The sequence below is a fragment of the Ranitomeya variabilis genome, chromosome 8 (assembly GCF_051348905.1).
Source record: "Ranitomeya variabilis isolate aRanVar5 chromosome 8, aRanVar5.hap1, whole genome shotgun sequence".
Classification (NCBI taxonomy): domain Eukaryota; kingdom Metazoa; phylum Chordata; class Amphibia; order Anura; family Dendrobatidae; genus Ranitomeya; species Ranitomeya variabilis.
Window position 1 is genome coordinate 146,460,135 of NC_135239.1, and position 26,278 is coordinate 146,486,412.

The 26,278-nt window shown below is 45.4% G+C and overlaps 1 protein-coding gene across 3 annotated transcripts in view; it reads left to right on the top strand.

The window, feature by feature from the left end:
• GUCY2C (guanylate cyclase 2C) overlaps positions 1 to 26,278 on the top strand; it is a 1,047,636-nt gene that overhangs the window by 806,825 nt on the left and 214,533 nt on the right. For all 3 annotated transcript variants that reach the window (XM_077277787.1, XM_077277788.1, XM_077277789.1), the window contains one exon: positions 1,891 to 2,083. In XM_077277787.1, the coding sequence (XP_077133902.1) occupies positions 1,891 to 2,083 (193 nt within the window). The remainder of the gene's footprint in view (positions 1 to 1,890; positions 2,084 to 26,278) is intronic.

Genomic DNA, 26,278 nt, shown 5'->3' on the forward strand with positions numbered 1-26,278 from the left:
CTTGCTGAACCTCTTGAGGTCGCTCATCAAAATCGGGGAACATGTGGCGACAGATTGCCCTCCATGCTGCATCTTTACGTGCACGGTCCGCATAATGTGCGTCGCGTTGGTCCCATAATTCTGGTCTATCATGGACCAGAGCAATCAGCATCTCAACATTTATATGCCTGGCCATGCTGCTACACAGTACACTCCATGGAGGCGTGCTTCCTGCTTTGCAATCCAGCATGGGCCAGAAATTAGCATGCCAAAGCTTCCTGATAATGGATGATTCAATTTCCTGTCACCTGGAGAAGTCTTCCGTATTTCTCGCAATGCACACGCATGGTCCGTGTGTAATCCGATTTTTTTGCGCACCCATAGACTTGCATTGGCGATTCTCGGCCGAGAAACGCTGACAATCGCAGCATGCTACGATTTCACTCGGATCCGGAATACGGGTGAGAAAATATCGGATGATGGGAGCTGCACCATAGATTAACATTGGGCCGAGTGCTATACGATTTTTTATCGCATAGCACTCGTCCGTATTACGGTCTAGTGTGACCCCGGCCTTTTAAAGGTCCTCTTTAAAGAAGTTGTCTGGTGAAAACTAGTTATTACCTTTTCACTAGATAGGTGACAACATGTTGACCACTGGGACTGCACTGATTGGCAGAATAGGGATCTTTTGATCCCCTTTAGACTGGAGCAGTAGTGCGCATGCATGACCATCATTCCATTCATTCTCTATTGGACTGTCAGAAAAAGCCAAATGTTGCTCTTGACAACACCATTGAGAATGAATGGAGTGGTGGCCAAGCATGTGCATTGCTAATCCATTCTAACAGGGATCCAAGTTCTCCATTCTGCTGCTTGGTGCGTGCCCTAGTGGTCGGACCCCAACCAAGATGGACAGATGATCACTTGTTTTCACAAGACAATACCCTTAATGTAGATTTCTCTATGTGGCTTACAATCAAAAGAAGCAGCACATAGTAAGACCTTTGTAAAACAATAGTTAATTTCCCTATTCTACTGCTGATTCTTTCTATCTTTCTGAAGCTATCACTAGATGGAGCTCATGAGCATACTATTTACTACATACTATTCATGCACTGAATTTAGAGGGGCTGTCCCCTTTTAGAAAAGTTTTCCAGATATGCTCCATTCATAGTAAATACCTCCCCCCCCCTCCAGTTTATAACTTACGCTCCCTAGGTCCAGCACTGTGTCTCTGCTTCACTCTCTGTTACTCTTGGCTGCAGAAGAGGCATCACATCGACATCTTTGCAAACAATCACAGTTTTCAGCAGCGATGTTGACATGATGTCACCACTGCAGCCAAGTAATGCATACGGAGGCAGCGGTCGAGTCATTGCGCTGTCATCGTGTCCAACCCCCTGCTAAATACAGTATTCACTAAACCATCTCAGACAGATGTCTGTCCAGCCTCTGTTTGAAAACTTCCATTGAAGGAGAACTCACCACCTCACCTCGTGGCAGCCTTTTCTACTCATTGATCACCCTGACTGTCAAAAAGGGTTTTCTAATATCTAATCTGTATCCTCTCCCTTTCAATTTCATTCCATTGCTTCTCGTGTTTCCATGTGCAAATGAGAATAAAGATGATCCCTCTACTCTGTGACATCCCTTCAGATATTTGTAGACAGCTATTAAGTTTCCTCCTCCTCATAGATCGCAAAAATGTATTAAACTGACTCATTTGTGGTTAAAAAAAATGATGTGATATTAAAATTACATTTTTAAAATAAACTTGGAATAAAATTCCATAACCTTAGGACTCCAGTCTCAGTCCTCATAGGGGGCTCCTGGGTCTTGTCTTACATCTGCAATATTATTGTACCTTGGAACTATAGAAATCTTTTCTTGTATATTTATTTACTGCAGGCCTGTGGTTAAGTCCCTTAAGGAAACCGGATTAGTCGAACCAGAATTCTTTGAAGAAGTCAGCATTTACTTCAGTGATATTGTTGGATTTACTACAATCTGCAAATATAGTACACCAATGGAGGTTGTTGATATGCTGAATGATGTATACAAGGATTTTGACCGGATTTTAGATCATCATGATGTCTATAAGGTACTAAGCTAAACAGAATGTTTGTAAATCAACAGAATACATAGTTGGATGGAAGAAGAAACAGCTGCAATAAATAAATCCTACAGTCCTACAGTGGTAAATGCAAAATGCATGTTAATGTGCACTTTCATCAATAATTAACAGACAGTACATACAGGTACTTCTCACAAAATTAGAATATCATCAAAAAGTTAATTTATTTCAGTTCTTCAATACAAAAAGTGAAACTCATATATTATATAGAGTCATTACAAACAGAGTGATGTATTTTAAGTGTTTATTTCTGTTAATGTTGATGATTATGTCTTACAGCCAATGAAAACCCAAAAGTCTTTATTTCAGTAAATTAGAATACTTTATAACACCAGCTTGAAAAATGATTTTAAATTCTGAAATTTTGGCCTACTGAATTGTATATTCAGTAAATGCACTCAATACTTGGTCGGGGTTCCATTTGCATCAATTACTGCATCAATGCGGCGTGGCATGGAGGCGATCAGCCTGTGGCACTGCTGAGGTGTTATGGAAGTCCAGGTTGCTTTGATAGCAGGCTTCAGCTCGTCTGCATTTTTGGGTCTGGTGTCTCTTTTCTTCCTCTTGACAATGCCCCATAGATTCTCTACGGGGTAAGGTCAGGCGAGTTTGCTGGCCAATCAAGCATAGTGATACTGTTGTTTTTAAATCAGGTATTGGTACTTTTGGCGATGTGGACAGGTGCCAAGTCCTGCTGGAGAATTAAACTTACATCTCCTAAAAGCTTGTCAGCAGAGGGAAGCATGAAGTGCTCTAAAATTTCCTGGTAGACGGCTGCGCTGACTTTGGTCTTGAGAAAACACAGGGGACCTACACCAGCAGATGACATGGCTCCCCAAATGATCACTGATTGTGGAAACTTCACACTATTCCTCAAGCAGCTTTGATTGTGTGCCTCTCCACTCTTCTGTTGTGAATTTGCTTTTTGCTCCCTCTAGTGGTTACTAGTTTTTTGACTCTGGTTTTTCTGTCATTCCTTTTATCCGCACCTGGGTCGTTAGTTAGGGGTGTTGCTATATAAGCTCCCTGGACCTTCAGTTCAATGCCTGGCAACGTAGTTATCAGAGCTAGTCTGCTGTGCTCTTGTCTACTGATCCTGGTTCCAGTTATATCAGCTAAGTCTGCCTTTTGCTTTTTGCTATTTGTTTTGGTTTTGTATTTTTGTCCAGCTTGTTCCAAATCTATATCCTGACCTTTGCTGGAAGCTCTAGGGGGCTGGTGTTCTCCCCCCGGACCGTTAGACGGTTCGGGGGTTCTTGAATTTCCAGTGTGGATTTTGATAGGGTTTTTGTTGACCATATAAGTTACCTTTCTTTATTCTGCTATCAGTAAGCGGGCCTCTCTGTGCTAAACCTGGTTCATTTCTGTGTTTGTCATTTCCTCTTACCTCACCGTCATTATTTGTGGGGGGCTTCTATCCAGCTTTGGGGTCCCCTTCTCTGGAGGCAAGAAAGGTCTTTGTTTTCCTCTACTAGGGGTAGCTAGATTCTCCAGCTGGCGCGTGTCATCTAGAATCAACGTAGGAATGATCCCCGGCTACTTCTAGTGTTGGCGTTAGGAGTAGATATATGGTCAACCCAGTTACCACTGCCCTATGAGCTGGATTTTTGTATTCTGCAGACTTCCACGTTCCTCTGAGACCCTCGCCATTGGGGTCATAACAGTTTGCCAGGCCAGTATTAAATGTTTAATGCATTGCAGAAGAGGGATTATAAGAAAGAAGATTCTGAGGTTTTTTTTTCTCCTTCCCCTTTACCTCAGAGTGGCTATGCTTGCTGCAGACATGAATGTCCAGACCTTGATTACAAGTGTGGACCAGCTGGCTACTCGTGTGCAGGGCATACAAGACTATGTTATCAGAAATCCTAGGTCAGAACCTAAAATACCGATTCCTGAACTGTTTTCCGGAGACAGGTTTAAGTTTAGGAATTTCGTGAATAATTGTAAATTGTTTTTGTCCCTGAGACCCTGTTCATCAGGAGATTCTGCTCAGCAAGTAAAAATTGTTATTTCGTTCTTACGGGGCGACCCTCAGGATTGGGCTTTTTCGCTGGCGCCAGGAGATCCGGCATTGGCTGATCTTGATGCGTTTTTTCTGGCGCTCGGTTTACTTTATGAGGAACCCAATCTTGAGATTCAGGCAGAAAAGGCCTTGCTGTCTATGTCTCAGGGGCAGGACGAGGCTGAAGTGTATTGCCAAAAATTTCGGAAATGGTCCGTGCTGACACATTGGAACGAGTGTGCACTGGCCGCTAATTTTAGAAATGGCCTTTCTGAAGCCATTAAGAATGTTATGGTGGGTTTTCCCATTCCCACAGGTCTGAATGATACTATGGCACTGGCTATTCAAATTGACCGGCGGTTGCGGGAGCGCAAAACCGCAAATTCCCTCATGGTGTTGTCTGAACAGACACCTAATTCGGTGCAATGTGATAGAAAAACCGCAAATTCCCTCATGGTGTTGTCTGAACAGACACCTGATTTAATGCAATGTGATAGAATCCTGACTAGAAATGAGCGGAAAATTCATAGACGCCGGAATGGCTTGTGCTACTACTGTGGTGATTCTACACATGTTATCTCAGCATGCTCTAAACGTATAGCTAAGGTTGTTAGTCCTGTCACCGTTGGTAATTTGCAACCTAAATTTATTCTGTCTGTAACTTTGATTTGCTCACTGTCATCTTATCCTGTCATGGCGTTTGTAGATTCAGGTGCTGCCCTGAGTCTCATGGATCTCTCATTTGCTAAGCGCTGTGGATTTACTCTTGAACCATTAGAAAATCCTATTCCTCTTAGGGGTATTGATGCTACACCATTGGCAGCAAATAAACCGCAGTATTGGACTCAGGTTACCATGTGCATGACTCCTGAACACCGCGAGGTGATACGTTTCCTGGTTTTACATAAAATGCATGATTTGGTCGTTTTAGGGCTGCCATGGTTACAGACCCATAATCCAGTCCTGGACTGGAAGGCTATGTCAGTCTCAAGTTGGGGCTGTCGTGGTATTCATGAGGATTCCCTGCCTGTGTCTATTGCTTCTTCTACGCCTTCGGAAGTTCCGGAGTATTTGTCTGATTATCAGGATGTCTTCAGTGAGTCTGAGTCCAGTGCACTGCCTCCTCATAGGGACTGTGACTGTGCTATAGATTTGATCCCAGGCAGTAAATTTCCTAAGGGAAGACTGTTTAATCTGTCGGTACCTGAACATACCGCTATGCGTTCATATATCAAGGAGTCTCTGGAAAAAGGACATATTCGTCCGTCTTCTTCCCCTCTTGGTGCGGGATTCTTTTTTGTGGCAAAAAAGGACGGATCTTTGAGACCTTGTATTGATTATCGGCTTTTAAATAAGATCACTGTCAAATTTCAGTATCCTTTACCGCTGTTGTCTGACTTGTTTGCCCGGATTAAGGGTGCCAAGTGGTTCACCAAGATAGACCTTCGTGGTGCGTACAACCTTGTGCGCATTAAGCAAGGTGATGAATGGAAAACCGCATTCAATACGCCCGAAGGTCATTTTGAGTACTTGGTGATGCCTTTTGGGCTCTCCAATGCGCCTTCAGTTTTTCAGTCCTTTATGCATGACATTTTCCGGAAGTATCTGGATAAATTTTTGATTGTTTATCTGGATGATATTTTGGTTTTTTCTGATGATTGGGATTCACATGTGGAGCAGGTCAGGTTGGTCTTTAAAATTTTGCGTGAAAATTCTTTGTTTGTCAAGGGCTCAAAGTGTCTCTTTGGTGTACAGAAGGTTCCCTTTTTGGGGTTCATTTTTTCCCCTTCTGCTGTGGAGATGGACCCAGTCAAGGTCCGAGCTATTCTTGATTGGACTCAGCCCTCGTCAGTTAAGAGTCTTCAGAAGTTCTTGGGCTTCGCTAACTTCTACCGTCGTTTTATCGCTAATTTTTCTAGCATTGTGAAACCTTTGACGGATATGACCAAGAAGGGCTCCGATGTAGCTAACTGGGCTCCTGCTGCCGTGGAGGCTTTCCAGGAGTTGAAACGCCGGTTTACTTCGGCGCCTGTTTTGTGCCAGCCTGACGTCTCACTTCCCTTTCAGGTTGAGGTGGATGCTTCGGAGATTGGGGCAGAGGCCGTTTTGTCGCAGAGAGGTCCTGGTTGCTCTGTTATGAAACCTTGTGCCTTTTTCTCTAGGAAGTTTTCGCCTGCCGAGCGAAATTATGATGTGGGCAATCGGGAGTTGTTGGCCATGAAATGGGCATTTGAGGAGTGGCGTCATTGGCTCGAGGGTGCTAAGCATCGTGTGGTGGTCTTGACTGATCACAAAAATCTAATGTATCTCGAGTCTGCTAAACGCCTTAATCCGAGACAGGCCCGCTGGTCATTGTTTTTCTCCCGCTTTGATTTTGTTGTCTCGTATTTACCAGGTTCAAAGAATGTGAAGGCCGATGCTCTTTCTAGGAGCTTTGTGCCTGATGCTCCTGGAGTCGCTGATCCTGTTGGTATTCTTAAAGATGGAGTTATCTTGTCAGCTATTTCTCCGGATCTGCGACGTGTGTTACAGAGATTTCAGGCTGATAGGCCTGAGTCTTGTCCACCTGACAGACTGTTTGTCCCGGATAAGTGGACCAGCAGAGTCATTTCCGAGGTTCATTCCTCGGTGTTGGCAGGTCACCCGGGAATTTTTGGCACCAGAGATCTGGTGGCCAGGTCCTTTTGGTGGCCTTCCTTGTCAAGGGATGTGCGGTCATTTGTGCAGTCCTGTGGGACTTGTGCTCGAGCTAAGCCTTGCTGTTCTCGTGCCAGCGGTTTGCTCTTGCCCTTGCCTGTCCCGAAGAGACCTTGGACACATATCTCCATGGATTTCATTTCTGATCTCCCGCTATCTCAGGGCATGTCCGTTATCTGGGTGATATGTGATCGCTTCTCCAAGATGGTCCATTTGGTTCCTTTGCCTAAGCTGCCTTCCTCTTCCGATCTGGTTCCTGTGTTTTTCCAGAACGTGGTTCGTTTGCACGGCATCCCTGAGAATATTGTGTCAGACAGAGGATCCCAGTTCGTTTCCAGGTTCTGGCGATCCTTTTGTAGTAGGATGGGCATTGATTTGTCGTTTTCGTCTGCTTTCCATCCTCAGACTAATGGACAGACGGAGCGAACCAATCAGACTTTGGAGGCTTATTTGAGGTGTTTTGTCTCTGCTGATCAGGACGATTGGGTGACATTCTTGCCGTTGGCTGAGTTTGCCCTTAATAATCGGGCTAGTTCCGCCACCTTGGTTTCGCCTTTTTTCTGCAACTCTGGTTTCCATCCTCGCTTTTCTTCGGGTCATGTGGAGCCTTCTGACTGTCCTGGGGTGGATTCTGTGGTGGATAGGTTGCAGCAGATCTGGAATCATGTGGTGGACAACTTGAAGTTGTCACAGGAGAAGGCTCAGCGCTTTGCCAACCGCCGCCGCGGTGTGGGTCCCCGACTACGCGTTGGGGATTTGGTGTGGCTTTCTTCCCGCTTTGTTCCTATGAAGGTCTCCTCTCCCAAATTTAAACCTCGTTTTATTGGGCCTTACAAGATATTGGAAATCCTTAATCCTGTATCTTTTCGTCTGGATCTTCCTGTGTCGTTTGCTATACACAATGTATTTCATAGGTCCTTGTTGCGGCGGTACATTGTGCCTGTAGTTCCTTCTGCTGAGCCTCCTGCTCCGGTGTTGGTTGAGGGCGAGTTGGAGTACGTGGTGGAGAAGATCTTGGATTCTCGCCTCTCCAGGCGGAGGCTTCAGTACCTGGTCAAGTGGAAGGGCTATGGTCAGGAGGATAATTCCTGGGTGGTCGCCTCTGATGTTCATGCGGCCGATTTAGTTCGTGCCTTTCATGCCGCTCATCCTGATCGCCCTGGTGGTCGTGGTGAGGGTTCGGTGACCCCTCACTAAGGGGGGGGTACTGTTGTGAATTTGCTTTTTGCTCCCTCTAGTGGTTACTAGTTTTTTGACTCTGGTTTTTCTGTCATTCCTTTTATCCGCACCTGGGTCGTTAGTTAGGGGTGTTGCTATATAAGCTCCCTGGACCTTCAGTTCAATGCCTGGCAACGTAGTTATCAGAGCTAGTCTGCTGTGCTCTTGTCTACTGATCCTGGTTCCAGTTATATCAGCTAAGTCTGCCTTTTGCTTTTTGCTATTTGTTTTGGTTTTGTATTTTTGTCCAGCTTGTTCCAAATCTATATCCTGACCTTTGCTGGAAGCTCTAGGGGGCTGGTGTTCTCCCCCCGGACCGTTAGACGGTTCGGGGATTCTTGAATTTCCAGTGTGGATTTTGATAGGGTTTTTGTTGACCATATAAGTTACCTTTCTTTATTCTGCTATCAGTAAGCGGGCCTCTCTGTGCTAAACCTGGTTCATTTCTGTGTTTGTCATTTCCTCTTACCTCACCGTCATTATTTGTGGGGGGCTTCTATCCAGCTTTGGGGTCCCCTTCTCTGGAGGCAAGAAAGGTCTTTGTTTTCCTCTACTTGGGGTAGCTAGATTCTCCGGCTGGCGCGTGTCATCTAGAATCAACGTAGGAATGATCCCCGGCTACTTCTAGTGTTGGCGTTAGGAGTAGATATATGGTCAACCCAGTTACCACTGCCCTATGAGCTGGATTTTTGTATTCTGCAGACTTCCACGTTCCTCTGAGACCCTCGCCATTGGGGTCATAACACTCTTCCTCCAGACTCTGGGACCTTGATTTCCAAATGAAATGCAAAATTTACTTTCATCTGAAAACAACACCTTGGACCAATGAGCAACAGTCCAGTTCTTTTTCTCCTTGGCCCAGGTAAGACGCTTCTGGTGTTGTCTATTAGTCATGAGTGGCTTGACACCTGGAATGCGACACTTGTAGCCCATGTCCTGAATATGTCTGTGTGTGGTGGCTCTTGAAGCAATGACTCCAGCAGCAGTCAACTCCTTGTGAATCTCCTAAAAATTTTTGAATGGCCTTCTCTTAACAATCCTTTCAAGGCTGCGATTATCCCGATTGCTTGTGCACCTTTTTCTACCACACTTTTTCCTTCCACTCAACTTTCCATTAATATGCTTGGAAACAGCACTCTGTGAGCAGCCAGCTTCTTTGACAATGACTTTTTGCGGCTTACCCTCCTTGTGAAATGTGTCAATCACTGCCTTCTGGACATCTGTCAAGTCATTAGTCTTCCCCATGATTGTGGAGCCTACTGAAACAGACTAAGGGACCTTTTTTAAACACTTAGGAAGCCTTTTGCATGTGTTTTTTGTTCATTATTCTAATTTACTGAGATAATGACTTTTGGGTTTTCATTGGCTGTAAGATAATCATCAACATTAACAGAAATAAACACTTTAAATAGATCACTATGTTTGTAATGACTGTACATAATATATGAGTTTTACTTTTTGTATTGAAGAACTGAAATAAATTAACTTTTTGATGATATTCTAATTTTGTGAGAAGCACCTGTAGTTTGCATCATGCCAAATAACACTGGGGCTGTTGCAAATAATGTCAGCATTTGACATGTGCAAATCAATTTTCAGGTCCCTGGTGTACCAGCAAGTCAGTATTCTGTGACTGCCAGACAGGAGCACTGCAACCCACCTCTGGCAACCCTGGCACCTTTTCTGATTAGTAGTCCTGGCACGTCATCATACTAACGTTGTGCTGGGCCTAAAATCAGAAGAGTTGCTTGGAGTTACAAGGCAGTTCCTAAGGCTTCCTTCTGGTGGACACAGAATAGTGATATAGCCATTAACCCCTTCACCCCGAAGCCTGTTTTCACCTTCCTGACCAGGCCAATTTTTACAATTCTGACCACTGTCAGTTTATGAGGTCATAACTCTGGAATGCTTTAACGGATCCAGGGGATTGTTTTCTCATGACATATTGTACTTCATGGTAATGGTAAAATTTATTTGATATGATTTGCGTTTATTTGTGAAGAAAATGGAAATTTGGCAAAAATGTTTAAAATTGCGCAATTTTCAAACTTTTAATTTGTATGCCCTTAAATCAGAGAGTCATATCGCACAAAATAGTTAAAAAGTAACATTTCCCACATGTTTACTTTACATCAGCACAATTTTGGAAACATAATTCTTTTGTTAGGAAGATATAAGGGTTATAAGTTGACCAGCGATTTCTAATTTTTACAAGAAAATTTGCAAACCCATTTTTTTTAGGGACCGCATCACATTTGAAGTGACTTTGAGGGGCCAGAAAATACCACAAAATGACACTGTTCTTAAAACTGCCCCCTTAAGGTACTCAAAACCACATTCAAGAAGTTTATTAACCGTTCAGGTGCTACACAAAAAATTTTGGAATGTGGAAGAAAAAAAATAAACATTTACTTTTCTTTCGCAAAAATTTTCCTTTAGACCTAATTTTTTTAACTTTTGCAAGGGTAACAGGAGAACGTAGACAATACAATTTGTTGTACAATTTCTCCTGAGCATGCCGATACCCCATATGTGGGGGAAATCCACTGTTTGGTCACATGGCAGGTCTTGGAAGGGAAGGAGTGCCTTTTCACTTTTTGAATGTAAAATATGCTGGAATAATTAACAGTTGCCATGTTGCGTTTGGAGAGCCTCTGATGTGCCTAAGCAGTGGAAACCCCCCACAAGTGACACCATTTTGGGAACTAGACCCCTTAGGGAACTTATCTAGATGTGTGTTGAGCACCTTGAACCCACAGGTGCTTCACAGAAGTTTATAACGTTAAGCCATGAAAATAAAAAAATCAAATTTTTCCCAGATAAATCTTTTTCAGCTTCATATTTTGCATTTTTCATAAGGGTAACAGGAGAAATTGCTCCATGCAATTTGTTGTGCCATTTCTACTGAGCACGCCGATACCCTATATGTGGGGGAATACTACTATTTGGATGCATGGCAGGGCTTGGAAGGGAAGGAGCTCCACTTGACTTTTTAAATTCAAAATTTCATGGAATTAGCCGACACCATGTCGCGTTTGAAGAGCCCCTGATGTGCATAAACAGTGGAAACCCCACATAAATTACATCATTTTGGAAACAAGACCTCTTTGGAACCTTATCTAGATGTGTATTGAGCACCTTGAACCCCCAGGTGCTTCACAGAAGTTTATAACATTAAGCTGTGAAAATAAAAAAAATTTTCCCACAAAAATCTTTTTTAGCTCGAAATTTAGTATTTTCACAACAGCAAAAAGAGAAAATGGACCCAAATTGTTGTGCAATTTCTCCTGAAAGGGGTGAGAAAGGCTATTTTCGCCGAAACACGCGTCGGGGAGGACGCTCGTGGACTTACTCCTGACCGATTACGGGTAATAACACTTATTGATCTTTGTGCAATACTGATTCACATTACGGGAGTTAGATGTTGACTTATTCGGCTTTAAGGGAGATGTGCAATATTTGTGGTCACATATTGTAGCATTGGAGATGACCTGTTTAGCCTTTTTGATAATTTGTATAATGTCCTCTGGGGAGGACGCTCGTGGACTTACTACTGACCGATTACGGGTAATAACACTTATTGATCTTTGTGCAATACTGATTCACACTACGGGAGTTAGATGTTGACTTATTACTTATTAGGCTTTATGGGAATGTGCAATATTTGTGGTCACATATTGTAGCATTGGAGATGACCTCTTTAGCCTTTTTGATAATTTGTATAATGTCCTCTGAGTATCCCTTTTGCATGTGCTAGTGGGTGTAACCCCTTCTTGTTCTCTGTCTGCACCTGGCTTTTTAATAAATTATTTTTTGGTTACTTCAATATGTTCGGAATGTTTTGTCGCGTTTTTTTTTTTCGTTTGAGTCTTATACGTCAGCATATTATGTTGGCATTGTAATACTGCAATTTTTACAGCAGAGACATTTTACATGGCATTTATCGTAAAAGAGTTGAGCCTCAAAACACACACACAAAAAAATTGGTTTCAAATAGCATTGCTACATTGATACTACAGTCTTATACGTCCATCTGTAGTAGGCACATTTTGCTGGCATTGTGATACTGTCTGCAACGTTTTCTGAACAGGGATACATGATACGTAATTTAAAATGGGCAAGGAATGGGTAAGTGGACGTGATGTTGATGATGAGTGACAAGAACATGGGCAAGGTGAAACTGTGCCTTCCGCGGGTGCACAACAAACACACATATCATATCAATCTAGCTTCCTTTCCCACTTTGTAAGGGGGCTTGGAAAACCACTTTTGAAGCCAGAACAGTGTGAAAAGGTTGCTGGATGGATAGCAGAAAAAGCTTTCCGTCACTTTACCAGCATCACCCTGTCTACCACATGATCCAGTCTCAGTAGCCATGATTCTGGACCACATAACCCTCCACAATGATCCTCCTTTCTCCCACCATATCGAGTGCCCAGAGACAAGTGATCAACACTTGGACACTCCAAAGAGCTGTTCACATTTCCATTGATGGATTCTGACTTCTCGCCCTGCCCATTCCAACTAGGACATGAGAAAATCACATGTAGCGATGCTCAAATATTTGAGCAGTCACGCTCACAAGAAGGCCACAATGGGAAAATGCAATTACTGTCACAAGAGCTGGATGATGACAAGGCATAATTGCCAGAAAGTGGTGTTGTTACGTGGGCAAATCAGGAGGAGGAACAGGGTGCAGAAATGGAAGACAGGGTGGTGGACAATTAAGTCACTAACCCAACCTGGGAAGGTGACATGCAGAGTGAGGACAGCAGCGCAAAATCGGGAAGGATCCTTAGCACCATAGCAGGCAGGAAGAGGCAGAGTACCAACATGAGTTAAGTTACCAAGCTAAGGTTTAGTTGTTTACAAATCTGGCGCTTTTTGAAAGACAGCCCAGTTAACCGAAAAAATGCCATTTGCAACATCTGCCATGAAAGCATCAGCATGGGCAGCACAACTACCAGCCTCACCATCACCAACGTGCTCAAGTACATGCAAGCAAAGCAAAGTATACTTGGGCCAAACACCAGAGTCCAGAAACAGTGTCTGCGGGTGACACCATTTCCTCTTCCACTGTCCTATGGGCACGCCAATCCCCTGGCCATGAGGTAGGCAAAGATGCCTCCCACCCTGCACCTGTCGTTGCATACTTGCAACCACTATCAGCAACCATGTCCTTGTCCTTGTCCCAGTGAAGCGTTCAGCTGTTCCTACCCCAGTCCTTGGAACGCAAGTGTAAATACATAGCCAACTACCCACAGGATACAATGCTAAATGGCCACATTTCCAGACTGTACACTACCTGATGACAGCAGTGGAACATAAACTCAAATCCACTGTTTTGTTTTTTCCTGGTCTATTCCCATGCACTCCTTCCCACCCAAACATGGGTGTACACTTCAGGATTTTGTCTTTCTTGTCTCATCATCCTCCTTCTCCTTCACCACCATATCAACAGGGTGATCACGCTACCCTCGCTATCAATTTTTTAAGGGTGTTCATGATGCCCACATTAACAATTTTTAGGGACCGCGAACATTCTTATATACAGCTCTGGCAAAAATTAAGGGACCACTGCAAAATTTTCAGTTTGTCTGATTTTTCTCTTTATAGGTATATTTTTGAGTAAAATGTTAATTGCTTTTTTATTCTATAAACTACTGACATGTCTTCGAATTTCCAAGCACTAAATTTTGTATTTATTTTCAGAAAATGATAAATGGTCAAAATAACAAAAAATTGCAGTGTTGTTGTCCGCAATGTCTGCTGCTTGACCTTGTTGTAATGGACTGCCTTCTTAGATATTTTAAGGATGGAGGCAACATGACGCTCACTGTATCCCTCTGCTAGTAAAGCCAGAATTGAGCACTTCTTTTCCCTAACTCAAGACTTTTGTTTTCAACTCCTTTGGCATGGTTAAAAGTTATTGTTTTACTCCTATTACTTTTGGGATATTACTAGCACGTGTTTTGCCATCCAGCTTGTCCTATTGCAAGAGGATTGTGAACACCACAGCAGGTTTTTTTTTTACACTTTCCTTCGTTAAATAAGATTTAGTTCAGGTGATCACCTAATCAGAAGCACATTAAGTAGAATGAGGTGTACTCTGGTTGGAATTCAACTGACACTGGAATGGAATGGCTGTCAGACATGTAGAGAAGCAGATTTTTATAAAACTGTGCAGTGGTCTCTTAATTTTTGCCAGAGCTGTATATACCCCCCTGGGGTAAATGTTTTTCAGCCCATGGACTTAGTGCATTGGCATGACCAGTCAAGGATACAGACTCCTTAACAATGGGGAAAAAATGTTTTCTGAGGCCCTCCACTTTTTCTTTTTAAAGGGGTATTGGAGTGACTCCTTCTAATTTTTAGCATCCCTAGAATTTAGTGCATACACTTTACCAATATAGGAGGCCCACTCACCCACTCCTTAGTAATGGGAACAAATGATTTTCTGTGAATCCACCTTCTAGTTGAGGGAATTTTTTAAACCAAAAGAGCCGATGGTTTCTGTTAATATATGATCCAGTGCCTTGTTGTGGGCTGTCAGGTGGTCATCACATGGGGTGTTCTCACACTGCCTACAGGATTTCACAGCCAGGACAGGAGAGTTTGTACAGTAAGTTCAGAAGAGGTGAGGTGTGGCAGTAGGAATAGCGTATGACAGGCATCTAGTCAGGGATTATTGCCTTATAAATTGTAAACCTTGCTGCTGTTTTTTCCATGCACTAATTGACCGATTCATGTTTTTCACGGTGTTCTGTACTCAGAAATTAATCAAAGCAGGCAAAATTAAATGATTTAATGTGTCCATTCACAGTTTCTCTGTAGCATCTACATGTAAGAGGCAGTAGTGAACTGAACTCTCCAGTGCTTTGTTTCCATCTATTACTGGATGGTTCTTGGAGTATGTTTGGGATCATTGTCCTGCTGGAAAACCCATGACCTACTAATTCACCATTGAAAGCATTGCAAGCGCAAAAATGTTCCTTATAGACAAGTCATTATCCTGGAAAGAATGTTTCTAAAATGCTTGATCTTCCAGACCTTATCTTGACCTCCACTGTTCATGTTTACTGCCATTTCTTAATTACATTTCAAACTGAGGAAAGGGCAACTTGAAAACGCTTTGCTATCACCTTATAGCCTTCTCCTGTTTTGTGGACCTCCACAAGTTTCATTTTCAGAGTGCTAGGTAGTAGTGTTGAGCGATACCTTCCGATATTCAGTCTGATTGCCGTATGTGGAGTCGGGAAGGAATTTTTTTCCCCATGGTGGAGTTACTGTTTGCCACATAGGGTTTTTTTGCCTTCCCCTGGATCAACATGTTAGGGCATGTTAGGTTAGGCTATGGGTTGAACTAGATGGACTTACAGTCTTCCTTCAACCTTAATAACTATGTAACTATGTAACTATGATATGCAAAGGTATCGGTATCGGATTGGATCGGCTGATATCCAAAAAGTATCGGATATCGCCGATACCGATACCCGATACCAATTCATATCAATGGGACACAAAATATCAGAATGGTTCCCAGGGTCTGAAGGAGAGGAAACTCTCCTTCAGGCCCTGGGATCCATATTCATGTATAAAATAAAGAATACAAATAAAAAATATTGATATACTCACCCCTCTGACGGCCCAGGCTCTCACCGGTCCAAGCGTATGCCTCCGTTCCTAAGAATGCAGAGTGAAGGACCTTCGATGACGTCGCGGCTTGTGATTGGTCGCTTGACCGGTCATGTGACCGCTCACGCGACCAATCACAAGCCGCGACGTCATCGAAGGTCATTCACTCCCTGCATTCTTAGGAACGGAGGCACCGCTAAGCGCCAGGGTCCGCCGGAGGGGTGAGTATATCAATATTTTTTATTTTTATTATTTATTTTTTACATGAATATGGATCCCAGGCCCTGAAGGAGAGTCTCCTCTCCTCCAGACCCTGGGAACCATACACACCGCACACTTCCGATTCCGATTTCCGATATCGCAAAAATATCGGAACTCGGTATCGGAAGGCCGATACCCGATACTTGCAGTATCGGAATGCTCAACACTACTAGGTAGCTGTTTAGAATAATTCATGGATGATGTTTTTGGCACGAGGTACAGGAAGTTGGGTTTTTTTTAAAGCTGAGAAATTTGCATCATATGGTCTCTCCCAATGATGATAGTGAACAAGCCAACCCTAGCAGGCTAACTAAGGTCTGAAACCTGGATCAAAGTTATCGGAACAGACAAATCTACAAAAGTGCCCAAACGTTTGCATTGGCCCATTTTTTATTTTTGTAATTCTTAAAATATAAAAAATGAATATATATGTATGTATATCTTTAATTTCAGGCCTTTTAGAGATCATTTCATCTTCAACTTGTTCACATTAACAGTAATTTTGACCAGGGATGCCCAAACTGCAGAGTTTAATTAGTGAGGTCATTAGTGATGAGCGAACGTGTTCACTCGAACCTGGTGTTCGATCGGACATTAGGGCGTTCGAAGGTGTTCGGTATTCGGCCGAACATCTCGCGGTACTCGAGTGAAATCTCGTTTTTGTTTTTCTCATTTTTGGCGGTTTTTCAAGGAGCCAATCATGTTAGGTGAGCCTTCTAAGCTACTAGCATGACGTAGGGACATGTACAAGACGAGAGCAGTGAGTGGCTGGCCAGATCAGGTGACCTGACCAGCCAATAGACTGCTTTCATTATGTTCGGCGCTTTCAGCCATTTGCAGTGTGAAAGAGCATAGGGACAGACGTGCTGGGGGGACTGGGAATTGATAGGGACTAGAGCAGGGACAAAGACCAGAATTAATCAGGCAGGCAGGGTGCAGAAATCAACAGCCCTTGTCAGGGCTAATCTACGTTTACTACTACTAGTCCTCTCTTGTATTTGCTGGCTAGCTGTGTGGCAGCTGGGACCAGGAGTGCAGCGGCCGCCATCTTAGCTGCGCACTCACTGTCTCAGTGCCAAGTCTCAATCTCAGTCTCCAAGTCAATCTTTATAGGCATTAGGCATTAGGCAGGGATCGTGTGTGCATTAGGCTGGGCTTTATAGTGCGGCGTCCGCCATTTTGGGCGAACGCCGCACTATTAGAATATCGGCTGCTGGATGTTCCTCAGACTCCATTTAGCCTCCAGCACACGCTGTCTGTAACCTCATTTGTGCTGCTGTCTGGGACTTGTAGTGCCTCAGACTCCAGCACACGCTGTAACCTCATTTGTGCTGCTGTCTGGGACTTGTAGTGCCTCAGACTCCAGCACACGCTGTAACCTCATTTGTGCTGCTGTCTGGGACTTGTAGTGCCTCAGACTCCGTAGAGTGGTACAGCACACGCTGTCACCTCATTTAATAATAATAATATTAATTAATAACAATAATTAATAAATTAAAAAAGGAAATATTTGCGGCCTAAAAATAAAACCGCATAAGATATAAAAATGCATTTTTGAGTGATACAGATATACCACACCTGGCCCAAAAATATTTGTTTAGCGTACACATAAGCGCAGTGTACAGAATACGCAATTCTGCCACATATATAGTATATATATATAGTATAGAATACCCTACATTCTAATCCAAGGTTTTGTGTGTCCAAAAAACCGCATTAGATAAAAATTGCATTTTTATAGCACGCCATATCTAATAGTTAAAGAAATAAAGGGTATTTGATGTGAAGAAATACCACAAATATAAACACAGTTTTATATCTGTTACTGGTACCCAAGTTTTGTAGTTCAAAAATACGCTCTGTATTTAGTGACTAGGCCTGTTGCCAGATTTGTGCACGCCATATCTAATAGTTAAAGAAATAAAGGGTATTTGATGTGAAGAAATACCACAAATATAAACACAGTTTTATATCTGTTACTGGTACCCAAGTTTTGTGGTTCAAAAATACGCTCTGTATTTAGTGACTAGGCCTGTTGCCAGATTTGTGCACGCCATATCTAATAGTTAAAGAAATAAAGGGTATTTGATGTGAAGAAATACCACAAATATAAAACACAGTTTTATATCTGTTACTGATACACATCAGTTTGCTGTAAACCAAGGTTTGGTTGCATAAAATACGCTCTTTACCGAATAGTCCTTTTTGCAACACGCAATATATCCTCTGTTTGGACAAATAGAGTGTATTTCACCTTCATAACTAGCTTTTCTAGCATAACCTTTACAATGGTGAACCCCAGGGGTAAGGGACGAGGACGAGGACGTGGTCGTGGGCGTCAAAGTGAGGTTGCAGGCAGAGGCCGTAGTCCTGGGCAGGGTGACACAGTACCTGCTTCTGATGGAGCACTGGAACGCCGCAGAGTACCCTTTTCTAGCTTCCTGTCCCAATTTACAGTGTCACGTGGCACACCCCTATTGGATCCCCAGCAGTGCGAACAGGTGATCAACTGGATAGCGGATAATGCATCCAGTAGTTTATCCACCGCCCAGTCTTCCACGCAGTCCACCAACGCTAGCCAAGGGAGTGGACCTCAGGATCTTTCAGCTCAACCTCCTCCCGCCCAGCCTGGCCCCTCCTTGGAAATTAGTGATTCAAATCCTGCATACTCCCAGGAACTGTTTTCCCAACCCTTCCTAGATTCACAAAGCACTGCTGAGCAGCAACCTGACCAGTGGGTCTGTCCCGATGCCCAAAATAGAGAGCTTTCCCAGTCTGTGGGTGATGAAAGTGGGGATTTACAAATAGTCTGTGGAGAGGTGTCTGAGGATGAGACACGGGTGTCAGACAGTGAGGTGCTTGTCAGTGCAGTAATTCCCAGGGGGGAGCAGGCTGATGAATGGGAGGAGGAGGAGCCGGTGGATGATGAGGTGACTGACCCCAGCTGGGTTGTTAGGCCTAGTCAAGAGAGTGCTTCGGAGGGGGAGGCAAGTGTAACATCAGAAAACGTTGCAAGAGGTAGACGTGCGACCAGAGGGAGAGGCAGGGCCAGAGTAATTTCATCAGACAGAGGTTCAACAAGTGAACCAGTTTGGTCGAGGCCTCGGTGTTCTAAAGTCTGGAGCTTCTTTAAAGAAAGTGAGGAGGACCGACGGACTGTGTTGTGCAACCTGTGCCACACCAAGCTCAGTAGGGGAGCCACCACTAGCAACCTAAGCACTACCAGCATGCGCAGGCATATGAGTGCTAAACACCCAACTCATTGGAATCAAGGCCGTTCACCTCCTTCTGGTCGCACCGCTGCTCCTTCCCCTGTGTCACATGCTGGCTCTGCCAGTAACTCCCCAGCCCAGGAGCCCGGCACCAGCGACTCCCGCCATGCAACCACCCCTGCACCTTCACCATCCCCCCCACAATCCACCAATGTGTCCCAGCGCAGTGTTCAGCTGTCTTTGCATGAAACATTTGAGCGCAAGCGCAAATATGCCTCCACCCACCCACATGCACAGGCCTTAAATGTCCACGTCTCCAAACTCCTGAGTTTGGAGATGCTGCCCTACAGGCTGGTGGAGACGGAGGCATTCCGCAACCTGATGGCGGTGGCTGCCCCTCGCTACTCCGTCCCAAGCCGCCACTATTTTTCTCGATGTGCCGTCCCAGCACTACACCAGCACGTGTCTCAGAACATCAACCGTGCCCTGACCAACGCGGTTACAGAAAAGGTCCACTTAACCACGGACACGTGGACCAGTGCTGGGGGGCAGGGACACTATATCTCCCTGACGGCACATTGGATTAATTTGGTTGAGGCTGGGACAGAGTCTGAACCGGGGTCAGCTCATGTGTTGCCCACACCCAGGATTGCGGGGCCTACCTCGGTGACTGTTTCCCAGGATTACTATACTTCTCCCCCCTCCTCCTCCTCCTCCTCCTCCACAAACACCACTTGTAAATTTCCATCCGTGGACACGCCACCTTCAGTCGGCAGCTGCAGTCGCAGCAGGACCGCAGTGGGCAAGCGCCAGCAGGCGGTGCTAAAACTGCTGAGCTTAGGTGACAAGAGGCACACTGCCCAGGAGCTGTTACAGGGCATGACGGCTCAGATGGATCTTTGGCTGGCGCCGCTGAACCTGAAAGCAGGCATGGTCGTGTGTGACAACGGGCGTAATCTGGTGGCGGCTCTGCAACTGGGCAGACTCACACACGTTCCATGCCTTGCCCACGTGTTCAATCTGGTGGTTCAGCGGTTCCTTAAGACCCCAATCTGTCAGATTTGCTCACCAAGGTGAGACGCATCTGTGCCCATTTCCGCAAATCCACCACTGATGCTGCCACCCTGAGGGCAGTGCAACGGCGCTTACAACTGCCAGCTCACCGACTGTTGTGCGACGTGCCAACGAGATGGAATTCCACCCTACACATGTTAAACAGGGTTTACCAGCAGCGCAGAGCCATTGTAGACTGTCAGATGACCACTTCCACCAGAACCGGTGGTCAAGTTAGTCAGCTTCCTCAAATCTACAATGAGGAGTGGACGTGGATGTCTGATATATGTAAGGTGTTAAGCCACTTTGACGAGTCAACACTGATGGTCAGCGGGGATGACGCCATAATCAGCATCACCATCCCGCTGCTTTGTCTGCTGAAAAAATCATTGCTCAGCATGAAGTCTGAGGCGCATCGATTGTCACAGGAGATGGGGGAAGAAGAGTTGACTGAGAGCCAGAACACCAGCCAGTCTGTTTCTCAGAGTGTAACTGAGGAGGGGGAGGAGGAAGATGAGGATGAAGAGGAGGAGACTGTGGGCGAGACTGAAGACGGTACCCATTTCCTCTTCTCAGTTCAGCGTGTTTGGGCTGAGGAGGAGGAGTTGGAGGAGGAGGAGGAGGAGGAAATGGAGAGTCGGCCTGTTGCGGAGGGGGAATTCTTACGTGTTGGGACTCTGGCGCACATGGCTGACTTCATGTTAGGCTGCCTTTCCCGTGACCCTCGCGTGAGAAAAATATTTTCCACCAGCGATTACTGGGTGTTCACCCTCTTGGACCCCCGGTACAAGCACAACTTTTCCACTCTAATTCCTATAGAGGAAAGGAGTATGAGACTGCATCAATACCAACTGGCCCTGGTGCACAAGCTGAAAATAGCCTTCCCATCTGACACCGCTAGCGGCAGAGGACGTGGTTCTGAGGGCCAACAAGCGAGGGAGAGGAGGGGAGCAGGCAGCTTGTCAAGCGCTGGCAGAGGATCAATCTCCAAGGCCTTTGCCAGTTTTATGTCACCCATGCAAGAGTATGCCACCAATCCACAGTCTAGACAGAGTAGAGGCGAGATTTACAGAAAGATGGTGAAGGACTACCTAGGTGACCATACCAACGTCCTGCATGATCACTCTGCTCCATACAACTACTGGGTTTCAAAGCTGGACACGTGGCCAGAACTGGCACTGTACGCCTTGGAGGTGCTGGCTTGCCCTGCCGCTAGCGTGTTGTCAGAGCGGGTCTTCAGTGCAGCTGGTGGCATCATCACCGATAAGCGTACACGCCTGTCAACTGACAGCGCTGACAGGCTGACGCTTATCAAGATGAATAAAGCATGGATTTCTACAGATTTCCACTCGCCACCGTGTTAAAGCAGCTCAAACTGAAGTCTGTCATGTCACCGTGCCACTCTCCGTGCTGACGCTGCTGACGCCTCCACATGCTGGGTCTTCGCTACCTCCAAACTATGTAATTGTGCCACTCTGTGGCCTCAATGTGTAAGGAATGATGCTGCTGCCGCCTCCTCAAGGGTCCGTCACCGTGCCACTCTCCGTGCTGACGCCTCCACATGCTGGGTCTTCGCTACCTCCAAACTATGTAAATGTGCCACTCTGTGGCCTCAATGTGAAAGGAATGATGCTGCTGCCGCCTCCTCAAGGGTCCGTCACCGTGCCACTCTCCGTGCTGACGCCTCCACATGCTGGGTCTTCGCTACCTCCAAACTATGTAATTGTGCCACTCTGTGGCCTCAATGTGTAAGGATTAAGGAATGATGCTGCTGCCGCCTCCTCAAGGGTCCGTCACCGTGCCACTCTCCGTGCTGACGCCTCCACATGCTGGGTCTTCGCTACCTCCAAACTATGTAATTGTGCCACTCTGTGGCCTCAATGTGTAAGGAATGATGCTGCTGCCGCCTCCTCAAGGGTCCGTCACTGTGCCGCTCTCCGGCCTGATGCTGCCTCCGCATGCCGTGCCCATAGCTGCCATGCTGTGTCAGGCTCAATTTCGGTGTGTTTCACCTGCTACCTCATCAAAGTGGGTCACTCTGTCACCACAAAGCTGTTGGCCATAATTTGGCGTAATGGTGCATTTGGGCAGCCTCAGAGGCAACTATGCATGCTGCCCCTGCTGTTTCCTGTCCATTCCAGTGTTGTTTCCATCATTTTCTGAGCTTCCCAGGTTTTTAGGCGACCTTCCCTGTGCAGAGCTTTGGTCCCGCTGAAAAATGTTCGAGTCTCCCATTGACTACAATGGGGTTCGTTATTCGAAACGAACACTCGAACATCGGGAGATGTTCGACTCGAACAACGAGCACCCGAACATTTTAGTGTTCGCTCATCACTAGAGGTCATTCATTCTGTGAAGAAACCAGTTTCAATTATGGCCCTTATTTAAAGAAGGAGGGCAGCAAATGTTGTACCTGCTGATTTTAGCCCTTGCTCAGTGGGTGAACTGGTCCATCTGTAGGGGATGTGAAAGGCATAATGTTCCATCTTCTCCCCAACCCCTTTAAATGTGTATAGTGTTTATTATTAATGTGTTTGTGCATGGTGGCACTGCTACACATAAAGTGTATTGTCAGCTTGTACAAGGCCGGAGTCGGGACTACTTCTGGAAAGATCAGTCTGCACGACCTCTGCGGAAGAAGACAGCAGCGACACCATCAGCGGAGCCGGCCAGCCACCATGCGAGGCGGTGAGTGAGCCTCGACTGGCGTCCCAAGAGAGTGAGCCCTTTCCCATGTCACCTGTTCCTGGGGTCTGTCCCTTTCCGTCCGCAGGGAGTCGGAGATCGAGAGCCGCACCACAGCTCACTGGGTGCTAGAGGGGAGGTGCGCCATGTGTCATCAGGTGCCCCAGGGGGCCGCGGATCCTGCTTGTCTCGGATGGGGTCCCTTCCCAAATCAACAGGCCTGGATCGCTGGGGTCGTAGAGCAGAAAAAGAGGAGAGAAAAAGATGTTTGGGCTGAGTTGCGCCAACCAGGAGGTGGCGCTATGGCTGGTCGCCGCACTTATGGCCAGCTCACCTATGTGGAGACAGGATGAGGCTATGGCATTGTATGCGAGGTCGAGACCCATCACAAGGTCTATGTAAATGCGGCCTCGGTTAAATTTGGAAGGCTACTGGAAGAAGAGGACTGGGTTTCATTTTTCAAAGAGTGTTGCCCACGGGGCCACTTTGCAGTGGCGGTGGCTCTATGTACCACGGAGAAGATCGCGCGTCATGCGGACTTGAGTTCGGCATGGTCAAGTGCCTGGAATGTTCTTGCTACCTCTGCCACCCCTGCCGCTCCAAGGCAACCTGTGATTGCTGCAGCTACAGAGTCACCCCTGACTCGGGACCGGGAAAGGGAATCTAATGTCATTGGAGTGAGGCACTTGCCATTGAAGAGACTGAAGTGTAATGTTTGTGGTGCTGTGGAACCATGTACTAAAAAAAAAGTGACTGTTCCGCGTCCTGTCAGGGGTAACGGAAATGCCCTATTGTTTTTTTCAGAGGGAAAATGCTCTGCGGTTAGGTGACCAGAGGAGGTCACAAGGACTTGTGTTCATTGTTGTTTGCCTGTTTTGTTCCGAAGGACTGCGAGCCGGATAAATAACATTTAGAGCCTATGGACTCTCTTCTTTTTTTTTTGTTGCACCAGTTGTGCCCTTTCTGCTGGAGAAGCAGGGCTCTACAGTGAAAATTATGTTCCTGGGACCGGAGTACCTTGTTTAAAGGAAGGGGGCTGTCTTCCCTTTGAATAATAGTATGGACATGACTCATAGAGTCCTGTACTAATGTTTTAATATGTTTATATTACAGGTTGCTATGATTGAGGACAATCATTATTAAAGAAAGGGAGAAATGTAGGGGATGTGAAATGTATAATGTTCCTTCTTTTCCCCAACCCCTTTTAAATGTGTATAGTGTTTATTATTAATGTGTTTGTGCACGGTGTTACTGCTACACATAAAGTGTATTGTCACCGTGTACAAGAGCATTGCTATACCAAATGTATATTGCTCTATAAATATATACATATATGTATATGTGTTTGCACCCACACTTGTGATAGGTAAACTTTGTCCCCGGGCCTAGTATAATGATAGGGGCTTAGTGTCCATAGTTGGCCATTAGAGGGGGCACTGTAACATCTAGTTAGAGTAGGAGGGGCACAGTGCATATGTTTAGTGCAGCTTCCTGCTTTTAGTTAGTTGGAGTCAGGGCCTGAGTGTCTGTGCAGCTCTCTGGGCTGCTAAGGCTTGAAGTGGCTGTGCCCCGCCACGTCAAAGAAGGGGGGCCCAGCATAGTATAGCTATGACAGAAGAATTCCTCTAAGAGGAAGAGGTATAGCAGGGCTGCGTAGGCAGCTGAAGAAGTCTGTCCCCTCACAGAAAGAGAAGTTTGTTCAGCAGGGAAGCACCAGCAAAATGTGGCAGATCTTTGCCTGGGCCGCAGTACTTAGAACCGGGGTGAAACATTATAGAACTCCCCCATGTGAGGCAAGAAATCCAGATGGAATAGAGTCTGCAGGACTGATGGAAGCGGTGCAACCCGGGGCTGAGCTTGAGGGATGAAAGGACAGAGTAGGGACAGATGAGCGGGTGCTGTGTGCGATACCTGAAGTGTCTGTAATTGATCAAGATGTGTCAAGTAAAGAAGTTATCGTTGAAGTTAACCCAGAGTGTGCCTCTTTCATTCTGGAGCCGTCAGTGAGGAAACCACCCCCGTATTGGGCAATTACAGATGTTGCAGAGAGCCAGCACAAAGGCAAAGCAGTGAATGATCGTGAACTTCTATGGGGAAGGGACCAGGGAGTCATACAAGGATTGTTGTCGGGCATGGCTTCCTCCTTGGCTCCCCCTTCCTTCACATACTTTCCAGACATTGTACTGAAGTAGAAAAAACTTTGATCAAGAAGTTGATAGGAGAGGGGAAAGCAAAAAAAGATGTTCAGTAAATAATTGACTGCTCAGCTAAGTAGATTTCCAATTACACTGTATAAATTATATAAATTTATTTGCATTTTGCAGTGAGAAATAAGTATTTGATCCCTCTGGCAAACAAGACTTAATACTAGGTAGCAAAAGCCTTGTTGGCAGTCACAGCAGTCAGACTTTTTTTGTAGTTGATGATGAGGTTTGCGCACATGTCAGGATGAATTTTAGTCCACTCCTCTTTGCAGATCATCTATAAATCATTAAGATTTTGAGACTGTCGCTTGGTAACTCAGAGCTTCAACTCCCTCCATAAGTTTTGTATGAGATTAAGGTCTGGAGACTGGCTAGGCCACTCCATAACCTTAATGTGCTTCTTTTTGAGCCACTCCTTTGTTGCCATGGCTCTATGTTTTGCGTCATTATCTTGCTGGAAGACCCAGCCACAACCCATTTTTAATATCCTGGTGGAGGGAAGGAGGTTGTCACTCAGGATTTTATGGTACATGGCTCCATCCATTCTCCCATTGATGCGGTGAAGTAGTCCTGTGCCCTTAGCAGAGAAACACCCCAAAAACATAATGTTTCCATCTCCAGCATTTCTGTTCCTCCAAACACAGCGAGTTCAGTTAATGCCAAAGACCTCAATTTTTGTCTCATCTGACCACAGCACCTTCTCCCAATCACTCACAGAATCATCCAGGTGTTCATTGGCAAACTTCAGACGGGCCTGCACATGTGCCTTCTTGAGCAGGGGGACCTTGCGGGCACTTCAGGATTTTAAACCTTTACTATGTAATGTGTTACCAATGGTTTTCTTGATGATTGTGGTCCCAGCTGCCTTGAGATCATTAACAAGTTTCCCCTGTGTAGTTTTAGGCTGATCTCTCACCTTACTCATGATCAAGGATACCCCACGAGGTGAGATTTTGCATGGTGCCCCAGATCGATGTCGATTGACAGTCATTTTGTATTTCTTCCATTTTCTTACTATTGCACCAACAGTTGACTCCTTCTCACCCAGCATCTTACTTATGGTTTTGTAGCGCATTTCAGCTTTGTGCAGGTCTATGCGCTTGTCCTTGACATCCTTATAAAGCTCTTTGGTCTTGCCCATGTTATAGAGGTTAAAGTCTGACAGAATAATGGAGTCTGTGGACAGGAGTCTTTT